Source organism: Rhinatrema bivittatum, chromosome 1 (assembly GCF_901001135.1).
Source record: "Rhinatrema bivittatum chromosome 1, aRhiBiv1.1, whole genome shotgun sequence".
Taxonomy (NCBI): Eukaryota; Metazoa; Chordata; class Amphibia; order Gymnophiona; family Rhinatrematidae; genus Rhinatrema; species Rhinatrema bivittatum.
The window spans coordinates 411909258-411922374 of NC_042615.1; the positions used below are offsets into that span (position 1 = coordinate 411909258).

Consider the following 13117-nt stretch of genomic DNA (forward strand, 5'->3'; position numbering starts at 1 on the left):
TCAGGTCCGAGAAGTGCTCGACGTTCGCTTCCTCAACCGCCGTTGGGAGTACCTCCTGGCCTGGGAGGGGTGTGGACCCGAGGATAACACTTGGGAGCCCGCTCGGAATATTCTAGATAAGTCCTTGCTGCTCCAGTTTCACCAAGATAACCCTGGGAAACCAGGGCCCCTACGGAGGGGGCGTAAGAGGGGGGGTACTGTTGCGGTGCCGGTCGGTCCCTCACCTGGTTCCGGCGACGAACACGCCGGTCGGGCCCCGAGTCCTCCGGCCCTGCCTGGGCCTGCTTCGCGGTGTCTCCACGAGGGAGATGCCGACGCACGCCGTAGCAGCCCCGCCCTTAAGGCCCGCGCGCAGAGGGAACCCTTTTAAAGGGCCTCTGGCACGAAGAACAGGGTTAGCCCTCCGAGTGACGTCAGATGCCAAGGGAGATTTAACTCGGCGTCTGATCCCTGTTCGGGGCCTTGCAACGCGGTCAGCTCCGAGGAGTGAAGAGTTGCTATCTGCCTGCCGAATCTGATCCTGCCTGCCTGATCCAGCCTGCCTGACCCTGCCTGCCTGACCCTGCCTGCCTGCCTGATCCTGCCTGCCTTGATCCCGGTCCGTATCCTCGTTCACGACTTCTGCTGCCTGCCCTGATCCCGGTCCGTATCATTGTTCATGACTTCTGCTGCTTGCCTTGATCCTGGTCCGTCTCCTCGTCCACGTCCATAGCCGCGCTCCTAAGTCCCAGCGGCCCGGGCCCCTATGGGCTCCTCCCGGGGGGATCGTGGGCTTCCAGGGCGAAGCCACCTAAGTCCCAGCGGTCCGGGCCTCCACAGGATTCGCCTGGAGGGGTCACGGACTTCCAGGGTGAAGACCGTCGACCTTCTGCAGCGGCCTGCCTTCCGACCTACCTCAGCTGCGGGAAACAGCTTCTCCGTCGGTCGGACCAAGGATCCACTTCCGGACCCACAACACAATACACATACTACACATATTGTGGATGTTGTGGAATCAGTGTCAGTTTAATAATATTTTGTATACCACCATTCAGAATATATCTTAGTGGTTTAAATTCTAATTAACAAAACATTCTCAAGAAAAAAACAAAGGCATTATATAAAGTTAAATTATACAGTAGCATAAGCATATAAAATTACTTTCACCAAAAAAAAAATTAATAAATTAGGTAAAATTTTGTAATAACCAAAACATATAGGCCCGGATTTTAAAAGCCCTACAAGTGTAAATCCAGTGGATTTACGCGGTAGGTAGCCTTACGTGCGCCGGGCCTATTTTAAAAAGGCCCGGCCATGCAGTTAAAGCCCTGGGACGTGCATAAGTCCCAGGGCCGAAGAAAAGGGGCGGGGATTTCCGGGAGCGGGGCAAGAGGCCCCTGGCACAGCGGCCATTTGCTGCTGTGTCAGAGGATCGCATGCTGGCAGGCTACTGGCATATGCAAACTGTGCCTGCCCCAAGGCAGGCGCTAGCAGCAAGGTAAAAATTTGGGGGGGGGGGGGGGAGTTTATATTAGAGGTAGAGGGGGATAAGTTAGGGGAAGGGGTAGGAAGCTTAGATTAGGTGGTAAGGAAGTTCCCTCCCAGACCGATCCTAAATTGGAGCGGCCTGGGAGGGAACAGTGGAAGGCCACGGGTGTCGGCACGCACAAGTTGCACAATTGTGCACCCCCTTGTGCACATCGATCCCCAATTTTATAACATGCACACACTGGCGTGCGCATGTTATAAAATCGGACGTCCATGTACGTGCGCCGGGAAGCATGCGCATGTTTTAAAATCTACCCCATAATAAAGTCATCGCCATTATAAAATAATCAACAACATAAAAGAGATAAAACACATAGAAGTCAGTCTAGCTCTACTTCTGGCCTAGACAAATCCATAAAGACTATTATCCGATGTGTCCAGCTACTGCACTTTGCTGCATTTCCCACCATCCTACCCCAGTAGCACCCAGCCCCTAAATCAGTAATATCCTCTCCACTATTACCCAACCTACCACCAGTAATTCCCAGCACCTATACCAGTAACACTCTGACCCAGCTTTGTATATTCATACCCAATACCATTCAACCATGACCCATCACCATTAACATTGAAACTCAATATCAATAACAACCCGAGTTTACACCAGTAACACTCTCAACCACTGAAAGGTACATAAATATAGATAAAGAACAGCTTGAGACACTGAGTGACAAACATAAAAGAGAGTACAAATGGCAGGTACTTCACAGAAACAACACAGCTAATCTCCAAGGTACAGCACTGAGCACTATGCATGCATCATCTCCTGAAAACAAATGAAGCTTGAATTCACCTCCTTAAATAGTACGTGAGCTAACGCACGTCTGAAAATCTATTATCCATGTCATACACATCAATTAGCAAAGAGGGGATTATTACCTTATGTCCCATCTCAAAAAATGGCATGACTAGTTAGGATGAGGGAGAGGACGTTCTCCATAGCAGTTTCAGAACTCTGGAACCATTTGCCCTATGAGTTTTGGCTTATGACTTGCTCTAAAACATTCAAAGTAGATTACATTAATGCAGACGTTTTTTCCAAGAGACACCATAGAACTGTTTTGTATTGTTTTGTATTTTTTTTATGTTTGTGATGTTTATTGATGTGATGTTTTCAAATATTATGTATGTTTTCCTTGTAAATTGCCTAGGGATTCGATCATAAGCGACTCATGAATTTTATTAAAGATAAAGATATAAAAGCGTCTGCACATATTTGATGACATATATGCATACGTCATTTATAAAATCCCATACTGTGCATATACTTGCAAACTACACCCTGGAATACTCTCAACACACTCATTTTGTCTGTGTGTACCTTTCCACAAGACAGCAGAAGTACACACATACTCCCAGCCTTTGAAAAACTGTACACAGATAACTATTACTTACATGTGTCCACCAGAGGTGTAGCCTGGCCTATGCCCCCTCACTTTTGGCTCAGGGTCCTGCCCCTAGAAGCAAGGTCATCTCACCTCTAAGTCAGCCCTTTAAAGGTGTAAGAGTTGGGTCTGGAGGCATTGGGTTTTCCAGTCAGTGATTCCCTGCTTCTTTAAGTGTTGCGAGCACGGCCTTTGGATCCTGTCACTTTCTCGAGGGAGGCACAGTCACTTTCTTGAGGGAGATTGTGAGCCCTTGGGTCACAGTGAAGCTCAGAGAGGAGCCCCAAGACACACCGTGAGAGGTGAGTGAGTACAAGCATGGGTGAAGCAGGAACGAGGCTGAACTGAAGACAAGGCAAGGATCATCTGGACTGGAACGAGGCGAGGGAGGCTCAGCCCTCCACTGGACCTACACGCACCAATGAGACCCAGCAATGCAATGCTGGTCTCGAGAGTAGCCCTCTGGCCACTCGATAGCCCTTCTGGACCAGTCGCTTGGGAATGATGAGTGCGTGAGGCCAGATGGAGGCTAAGGGCAGGAACAAGAAGACTCAGTCGAAGACAGGATATTCAGAAGACTCAGACGTAGACTCAGGTTACTTGTAGGATTCAGACATAGACTAGGATACTCAGAGGACTCAGACGTAGACTTGGATACTCGGAGGGCTCAGACAAGGATTCAGGTTGCTCAGAAGACTCAGACAAGGATTCAGGTTACTAGGAGGTCTCAGGCAAGGATTCAGGAGAAAGTACTGGGTGAGTGCTGCATCGCAGTGTGCCCTACACAGCCGCCCATGGCTGGTTGCGGACCACGCCAAAGGCGAAGCAGACTCCAGACAAAGCAGTGGAACTTTCAAGCCAGGACATGATGAAGATTCAGGAGAGGCCTGCACTGGGGCACACCCTACACAGCTGCTTATGGATGGTTGCGGACAACGCTGAAGTGGAGCAGATTCTGGCAGAGTCTTAGGCATGGACAGAAGCAGGCACAAGGGACTCAGAAGACTGGGACAGGATTCAAGACTCAGGATTCAGGATTCAAGACTCAGGATTCAGAAGCTGGCATTAAAAACAGGAGTCTTCTGGAGGCTTGCGCTACAGACGAGAAGATAGGATTTGTACCACGAGGCGCCCTACACAGCCCCCCATGGGCTGGTCACGGACCACAACAGTGGCACGCCAGGAAACGTGAACAGATGAGGACCTGGGAACTGGATGAAGAGCTGGAGATGAGGAAGATGGATTCAGGGCTAGAACATTGGACAAGAACATTGGACATCAGGAACATCAGGACATCGGGACATCTGGAACAACAGGAACATGGAACAAGCGATGAAGGAGCTCCGATGAGGGACAAGACCAGGAACATCAAGAAGAAGAAAACCAGGAACATGAAAAACATGGAACGAAGATCCATCAAGGCACAGGAAGACCATGGAGGACTTGGATCGGAACGAAGACCACAGACCACTGTGCTGACCAGATCCAAAGGCCCTGAAGGAAAAAAGCAGAGCCCTTTTATAGGGCTGATCCAGGAACATGATGATTACATCATAGCTGAGGGCCGCGGGCTTTTCCTGACGCTGGCCCTTTAAAACTGTAGAGGAGGCATGCACCCATGCCTAGAGAGTCCAGGGAGAGCAGGCTGCAACAGCGACATCCCCGCGACATGGGAAAGGAAGTAGGCAGTGGCGGCAGTGGCCTCCAGGCCGCAGAAGAGGACAACCCAGCAGCGGCACTATGCTGCGAAGATTGGTGATATCAGTGGCGTCCCTGTCGCGTGGATGGAGTCAACGGCGGCAGCAACAGGCCATAGGAAGGAAGCAGCAGAGTCCCAGAAGTGGTGCTAGAACCACAGAGGCAGAAGGCATCGGCGGAGGCGGCTTCCTGCTGCTTGGGAAGTCCCAGTGGTGGCGCTCAAGCCACCGAAAAGGAAGCAGCGGCGGCGGCGAACCCATGCCGCATGGAAGGACCCTGGCGGCTCCATGCCACGGAAGATGGAGGCAGCACGGCCCAGGGGCGGCCTGTGGTAAGTGAGGTCCTGTCCGCGGGATGGGGTCCTCGGGTAGGAGCGTAACATTAAGGAAGCTAATTTGAAAAAAAAACCCCACATCTGCCCTTATTCTAGACATTTAAAAGTTTGATGTCATCAGTCTTTCTTTTTTACTTTTGGCAGGTAATTATTTATCCTCCTCCCCCATCAGCCAGTTCAGAAATGCTTGGACTGGGTTGAAGCCTATTTACATATTTGCTCTTCAGCAGCCTGAGAGAGTAACACTTGCATAAATTAGTTGCCTTAACTACAGAGGGAGAGTGAGAAACAGCAGAGACAGGTCAAGGAGTCAGTGAAGAAAAAGGAGATATAGTGTTGCTAGAAATTAAATGGGTTTTGAAGTCACTGCCATGAAGATCCACATAGGTTGGGGTAAGGGATGCAGTGGGGCAGATGTCTGTCCACAGTGCCCACCCTTGATATCCTTCGGTGCCTCAAAAAATTCAGTTTTGGCTATGCCTCTGATATACATGCCATTTTACACACATATTCTCTGTGTATCTCTGTGAAAATTGACTCCTAATAATATGCAAATACTAGCACTTGAAGATTATTGTTGTAATATTAAAAATGGGACTAGGAAGGAGAAGTCCTATGTCAGGGGTGGTTAACTCTGGTCCTCAAAAGCCAAAAACAGCTCTGGTTTTCAGTAAATCAACAATGTATATGTACGAGATAGATTTGCATGTACTACCTCCAATGTATACAAATATATTTCATGTATATTATTGTTGATATCCTGAAAACTAGAACTGATTTCGGTTCTTGAGGACCAGAGCTGGCCACCCATGCCTTATGCCAATCTTGCAAGAAGGAAGGCACAGCAGACAATGTTATTGTGGGGAGAAGCAGCTTTTGTCTTGTGTTAGTGCTGTGAGAAAATATCAGGGGCTTATATGAAGGAGGGTAAAAGAGGAGCACAAGCAGACTTGATATAGGTAAGCAATGCTTCACAGAAAGAAGAAAAGATAAAAGGAGGAGGGGATAACAGGAGATAGCAGAAAGCTAAATATGTCTTTCACTTTCATGCTTTTATCTGAAATTTTGTTTTGATTAAAACTCAATTTTTAGGAGGACATGAAACAGTGAAACGTGATCTAAACATGGAGCTCATTGCAATACAAATAGAAAATCATCACTTAGAAGAAGAAATCCTTAAACTGCAGCTTAAAAGGCAAGAAAATGTCCAGGTTTCTAGGACATCATCAAAAAGTAAGTCATTATTCAGTTCTTAAGGATGTGCATTCTTTTGAAACAAATAGGTAAAATGCAACAAATTGGACCATTGTTTTTCCATTTGTGGACTCCTAAAACAAATGGAGAGTGTCCAAAAATGTAAACATCAATTTTCATTTCATTTGTGTTTCTCATTCAAGTCTATGACACATTCATGTTGTCTATGGATATACTGATCAAACAGGAGATGCAGGCAGGGGATAACTGGGAAATATAGCAACCAACCTTTGCCTGTTGGACATAGCAGCCTTGCTAGAGCTGAGGTGGGAGAGATTGGCAAGGACACTGGATAGAAGACAAATCATGGTGAAGCATCTTTTTAATTAGCCTATAGTTGCCACATGGATCAGGTGATACTGACATCTTCCTACTGAAAAATCTGAGCATGTGCAAAGAGACTGAATTTGCTCTGTTAGATTTTGCAGAGAAGGATCTCTTTTCAGAAGCTCTCTGAGCATTAAAGAAAAGCTTTAAAAAAGTAGGCATTGGAATTGGCATTGTCAAAGGTTTTTTTTTTCTGATCTTCTTTGCTGCAGTCTGTTTCTGTATTCACTGGGGATGGGGTAGAAGTGGAATGGAGTTTGAAGCAGAGCCAGTGATTTTTTTTTGTCTCTGTCTGATGCCACACAGTGCTATGTAGTAAGGTTATCTGAAGACAGACTGAAATGAACCATAGCTTTACCAGCATTCTTGGTTCTGTTTCCATCAGGTATTTTGTGTGTGCAAAAGGAGTCAGTCAGCAGTACACATTCATAAACTGTATATGTGTCTGTGTATGTATATGACAGAAACCTTTTTTGCACACACTGGGGCAGATTTTCAAAGGGTATGCACATAAGATAAGCGCGTACCCCCTGAAAACCTGCCCCAAGTTCCCCCTGCACGCGCCGAGCCTATGTTGAATAGGCTCAGCGGTGCACGCAAGCCCCGGGACGCGCGTAAGTGCCGGGACTTTCCTGAGGGGGGGGTGCCAGGGGCATGTCGTGGCGGCGCGTTATCCGGGGGTGGGGCTGTGGGCATGGTTCCGGCCCAGGGTATTTCGGGGGAGTGGCCGAGGCCTCTGAAACTGCTCCCGGGCTGGGGAATCGCGCGGCTGGGGCGCATGAGTTATGCCTGCCTCGTACAGGCGTAACTTTTCAAACAAAGGTAGGGGGGTTTAGATAGGGCTGGGGGGGTGGAAGGAAGGTGCGGGGTGGTGGAGGAAGGCTGCGCGGCTTGGCGCGCACAGGCTGCCGATTTTGCACAGCCTTGCGCGCGCCGACCCTGGATTTTAAAAGATACGCGCGGCTACACATGTATCTATTAAAATCCGGCGTACTCTTGTTTGCGCCGGTCGCGCAAACACAAGTATGTGCGAGTGTACTTTTTAAAAATCTTACTTACTGTGAGGGGTAGCCTTAGAATGATAGAGACTGAGTTTGTGCCACCACTAGCAGGCTGCTGCTAACTCTCTTAGCAAGTTGGTTCTGTGTTTGCTAAGCACCGACTTGAATTCAGTCTGTTAACTAGATTGTGTGTTACAGACACATTCATTCAGGCCGACACATTCATTCAGGACTAGAATGCTACTGTGAGTACTGGTACAGTATCATTAAATTCTACTGTGATATGAAAACCCTTAGTAGGTACTTCAAATTCTATCATGCCACTGCGAAGAAAGGGGAAAGAAGAGAATGGCAGGGCAGAGGATTAGCTGCAGATCCTGTCCAATATGTGAGAAGTACAAGCAGTACTAGTAGTATAAAGACAAAAGGAGTCCTACCCCTAAATTTAAAAAAGACTTTTTAGCCACAGAAAGCCAGGAGTGTAAGCCAGCTCAAGCCATTAGAAAATGATATTGGGAGAGTATGTGCTACTGCCCCCTGTTCCACTCCCTTTTGTTTTAGAGCAGGGAAAAAAGGCAGGACAGCATCCAAGGATGATCTTATCAAGATTGTGGCAGCAGAAGTGTAATATACAAAGCCAGCAGCACACTCCTCCATGATTAGGGCCAGATTTTAAGATGTACGCACGGGCGTAGATTCATGCGTGCAACTCGGCGCGCACAAATCTACGCCCGATTTTATAACATGCGTGCGCAGCCATGCGCATGTTATAAAATCCGGGGTCAGCACGCGCAAGGGGGTGCACACTTGTGCACCTTGCATGCGCCAAGCCCTAGGGGAACCCCGATGGCTTTCCCTGTTCCCTCCGAGGCTGTTCTGAAATTGGAGCAGCCTCGGAGGGAACTTTCCTTCGCCCCCCCAACCTTCCCCTCCCTTTCCCTATCTAACCCACCTCCCACCTTTATTTTATAAGTTGTGCCTGCCTCCGAGCAGGCGTAGGTTGCACGCGCTGGCTAATGGCTGGCCCACGATCCCAGGCACAGCGGCAAATGGCCGCTGTGCCTGGAGGCTCTGGTCATGCCCCTGCCCCAGCCCCTGACCGCCCTGGACCACCCAGGCCCCACCCCTTTTTCAAGCCCCGGGACATACGCACGTCCTGGGGCTTGTGCGCATCGCTGGCCTATGCAAAATAGGCTCGGCACATGCAGGAGCAGGTTTTTGTGGTTATGTTCGTAATATATGTGTGTGTAACCTTTTTAAAATCCACCCCTTACTGCATTTGAGGTAATAGAGGTAGTATTTTCAAGAACTGATTCTGAGGAAGAATCATATCTGGGATTCCCTAAATCAGAAGATGTATTTATTTAAAATTATTTCTATCTTACACCCTCCAAGGTTTGGGGTGGGTTACATGAGAAAGCATGCATAATTTAAAACAGAAACAAAAGACAACATTTTACAATAAAACAATGTTTAATAATTAAAGCCAACAACACTGTCTGCTAAGGGTAAATTCATTTTCAGCTTGGAAAGCCTGAATAAATAGGTACATTTTTATTACTTTTTTAAATTGCTTGTGACATGGCATAGCACATATTTCTAGTGGCTTTGAACTTCAAGTTGTTGGTCGTGCAATGGAGAAAGCTTTTTCCTGACTCATTGCTAGACTGGTGTGTTTAGCAGCGGGAGAATCAAATAAAAATGTATTAGCTGAGATAAGTGTATGAAAGTGTTGAATTGAGTTGATCCAGGGATTAGTGACATTATGAAGGAGGTTATGTTCAGAAGTCAGGATTTTGTATATTATTTGTGATTTGACTGGTAGCCAATGTAGGGACTCTTAAGATAGGTGTAATATGTTTGTGGGTTCATAAGTAAGGAATCTGGCAGAAGAATTTTAAACTAATTGCAATGATCTAAGTGAGTTCTGAGGAAGGCCAGCATAGAGGGAATTACAGTAGTCAATAGAGCTTAGCAGATATTGAAGAGCTGAAGAAAATTTGAGAGCTCTAGTCAGTAGCATCTTAGCCTGTAGTGAGGTGATAGATGATACTGACAGTGTTGAAAGCAAACCCCAGGAAGAGCAGGAAGTGCAGATAAAGAGTGTGAATGAGCCCCTGGCCTTTTTCTTCATGGTCCTGCAAGCAGAAAGAAAATTCTCAGGATGGTGCAGAATTATGACGGAAACCCACAGGCAATCAGAACTTTAGTACTAGCATCAGCCCCCAAGGATGGATGTAAAGAAGAGATCACACAGGACATCCTTTATCTGGAATCCAATTAAAGTAAGGGAGGATCCATGTTTTGAAAAATGTTGATTTGCAGCATCACCTGCAGAAGCAGCATTGCTAGCATTGGCATCAAAGGATGGTAGCAGAACTAGGCTGGGAACTCCCTCTGCCACTCAAAGCAAAAGCCATAGGAAAGGGGGAAGACTTTACTCTAAGCTGATCCCATGGCAACTTCCACCATTTAGGTGGCAGGCCAGCATTCCCCTACAATGCATTTGCAGTGGCAAACCACCATAGAGGAAATAGGATGGAGTTCTGTATCACTGTTCTGGGGCAAGAAGTAGGCAACATCAAGAGTAGTAATGAGGTGTGTCTAGGAAATTATTGCCCTGGATGATAAGTCCCTGTAGAAAGTGTAGAACTTGGGCCTTAAGCCCCAATTGCAAAGTGCCATCCAGGACTACATTTACAGGGGTGGTTCTATCATTAGGCAGGGTGAGGCAGCTGCTTCAGGTGGCAAACGTCTGAGGTGGAAAAAAATGACCCCACCCCCACTCCAAAACACCTCTGTGGCAGCCGCCTCACCCTTAATGCAGATAGCAATGCCCGGGGGCAGAAAGAAGGTGATGGCAATAGTGTGAAACTGTGACCTGTCTGTGGGGATCCCAGGCCCCTCAGGTATGAAGAAATCTGCAGTAGTGGCAGCCTAAAATTGTGAATTGCCCATGAGAATCCCAAGCAGGAAGAAGTCAGCAATGGTGGTAGCTTGAAATTGTGACATGTCTGTGGATATCCCAAGCCCCACAGACAGGAAGAAAACAGCAGCAGTGGCGGTCTGAAACTTTGACCTGCCCATGTGGATCACAGGTCCAGAGAGCAGGAAGAAGACTGCAATGGCGGTGGCTTGAAATTGTGACTTCCCCTTTTGGATCCCAAGCCCTGCGGGCAGCAAGTGGACAACAGCAGCAGCGGCAGTACAAATTGTGACATTCCACAGGCAGGAAGAAGACAGCATTTGTGCAAAATGGCGCCGGCCGTACGGCAACACGATTCGACTGCAGGAGGTCGTTCCAGACCCCCGCTGGACTTTTGGCAAGTCTTGTGGGGGTCAGGAGGCCCCCCCAAGCTGACCAAAAGTCCCTGGGGGTCCAGCGGGGGTCCGGGAGCGATCTTCTGCGCTCTTGACGTCGGGGGACAAAAAACAAAATGGCGCCGGCGCTACCTTTGCCCTGTCCTATGACAGGGCAAAGGTAGCGCCGGCGCCATTTCTACAAAGCACCGGAGGCCCGAGAGTAAAAGATCACACCGGGACCCCCCCCCCTGGACCCCAGGTAATTTAAGGCATTTTGGGGGGGTTCGGGAGGGTGGGGGATTTATTTTAAAGGGTCGGGGTGGGTTTTAGGGTTGTTTTAGTGTGCCGGTTTTCCCGGCACACTAAAACACGATTTAAACGATATTTACAAACCTAAAACCGCGACGATCCGATTCCCTCCCCCCCCCAGCCAAAATCGATCGTTAAGACGATCGATGACACAATTCACATCTCTAGTGTGTGTATCTGTGTTAGAAACTGTGCATATATGAGACAGAATGGAGAAAGTTTGTGTGTAGCCCCTTTCCTCTACTAATCCAGGACAATGTTAGGGTGACTAGAAATTAAAAGTTCCCAAGTATGGAAAGCAGGGATTTTTTTCCCTTACTAGTTTTAATTATTGGATGTCATTTGATGTGTCTAATGTTTTTTTAAATATTTTATTGGTTTTGGGAATGTTAAAAAATGTTTTATATGAATTTAATTAAAGAATGTTATTCTATTCATTGACTATTTTGAAATATTTATTTATTTTTTCAGAAGCGTGCTTTTACTATTCTGATAGATATTTTATATTTCCTGATTTTATTGTTTTATGAGGAATGGTGGTTTCTATTTTTCTATTATTTCATTGCATACAGTCTGGCGTTTTATGATTTCCAGTTCAGTTTTTGTCTGCATGTTTCTATTTGTACTTTATGGTCATTTTATTTTGTATTTAATGAAGGTCTGTCTGTGTTCTGGTATATAACAGAGGTGAAGTATTCTCCAACTGTGTAGCTTCGGTGTACGGATCGATAGCAGTCTGTCTTGTTCTATTTTCTTCATAGGAGATGTATTGCTGTTTTAGGGCCGGGGGTAATGCTTACATTTTCATGGGTAGATTCTTATTGCAATGCATGTAAATAAAATATCTATGTTGTAAGAGATATTTTATATTAGAAGGCTGTTCTTTGAATGTCCTTTTGCTTGTAAAATCTATTTACTTATTTATTTAAAAATTCTTCTATTCCGCTGCCTCCATACAATAGTTTGGCATGGATTACAAAATAACAATCATAAAAATTATAAAAAGAACATATACAAATAAAACATGTATAAAACAACATACAGAGACTAGTAAATCACCATGTAATTAAAAAAAAACCTGCAAATTAAAAAGAATGAGCCTCATCCAAATGCTGCCTCAAAGAACACTGCCTTCAAAGCCTTTCTAAAGTCTTTTAGATCCTGCAGCTGCCTCACATCTTGTGGGATCTTGTTACATTCACGAGGGGCCTAACTTAAATTTCCTTACTGATGGAATTTCTAACAAATATGATTGCGTGGAACGCAAAGAGCGGGAAGGGACATAAGGTCTTATCAGATTACTCAAAGTACATTAAGAATGATTATGGACAAATTTAAAAACTATAGTCATGAGTCTGAATTTACTTCTCCATTTAATTGGGAGCCAATGTAACTCCCTTAATATCGAAGTTATGTGCTGCATTCTACAGATTCCCATCAAAACTCGTGTAGCTGAGTTTTGTATCTGCATTGAATGCAAAATCATGACTGACAATCCAATATACAATGTACTACAGTAATCTAGATGGGTAGGAACCAGAGCCTGCAACACTGATCGAAAAAATGTGGGAGGTGAAAACACTCTTAATGGACACAACATCTTAAGTTTGTAAAAAGCTAACTTTATGACATGGCTAATTTGACCCTTCATTGACAATTGAGAATCCAAGAGAACCCCCAAACTCCTGATCTCTGATTGCACAGGCACCGCAAAATCTGTGGATAACAGATTCTTCCCAATCTTTAGTTCTGCATCCCTTCCCACCCATAATATGTTGGGGTTTTTTTTTATAATCGTTCAACTTTTTAATGATTTTTGAAGTTTTTCTTCTGTAACTTCGCTCTCAGCATTTCTAGGCAGAAAAAATTGTATATCATGTGCATAGATGAAATACTTAACATTGATGGGCCAAATAAAGATTAAAAGTGTTGAAAATAAGGCTGAACCTTGTGGCACACCACACTTATTCTTAAACCAG

The 13117-nt window shown here is 46.0% G+C and overlaps 1 protein-coding gene across 4 annotated transcripts in view; it reads left to right on the forward strand.

Annotated features, from left to right (window-relative positions):
- The window catches only part of LOC115092041 (coiled-coil domain-containing protein 17-like), a 430820-nt gene that overhangs the window by 200919 nt on the left and 216784 nt on the right, over positions 1-13117 (forward strand). For all 4 annotated transcript variants that reach the window (XM_029602511.1, XM_029602533.1, XM_029602526.1 and 1 more), the window contains one exon: positions 6037-6177. In XM_029602511.1, coding sequence (XP_029458371.1) covers positions 6037-6177 — 141 coding nt within the window. The remainder of the gene's footprint in view (positions 1-6036; positions 6178-13117) is intronic.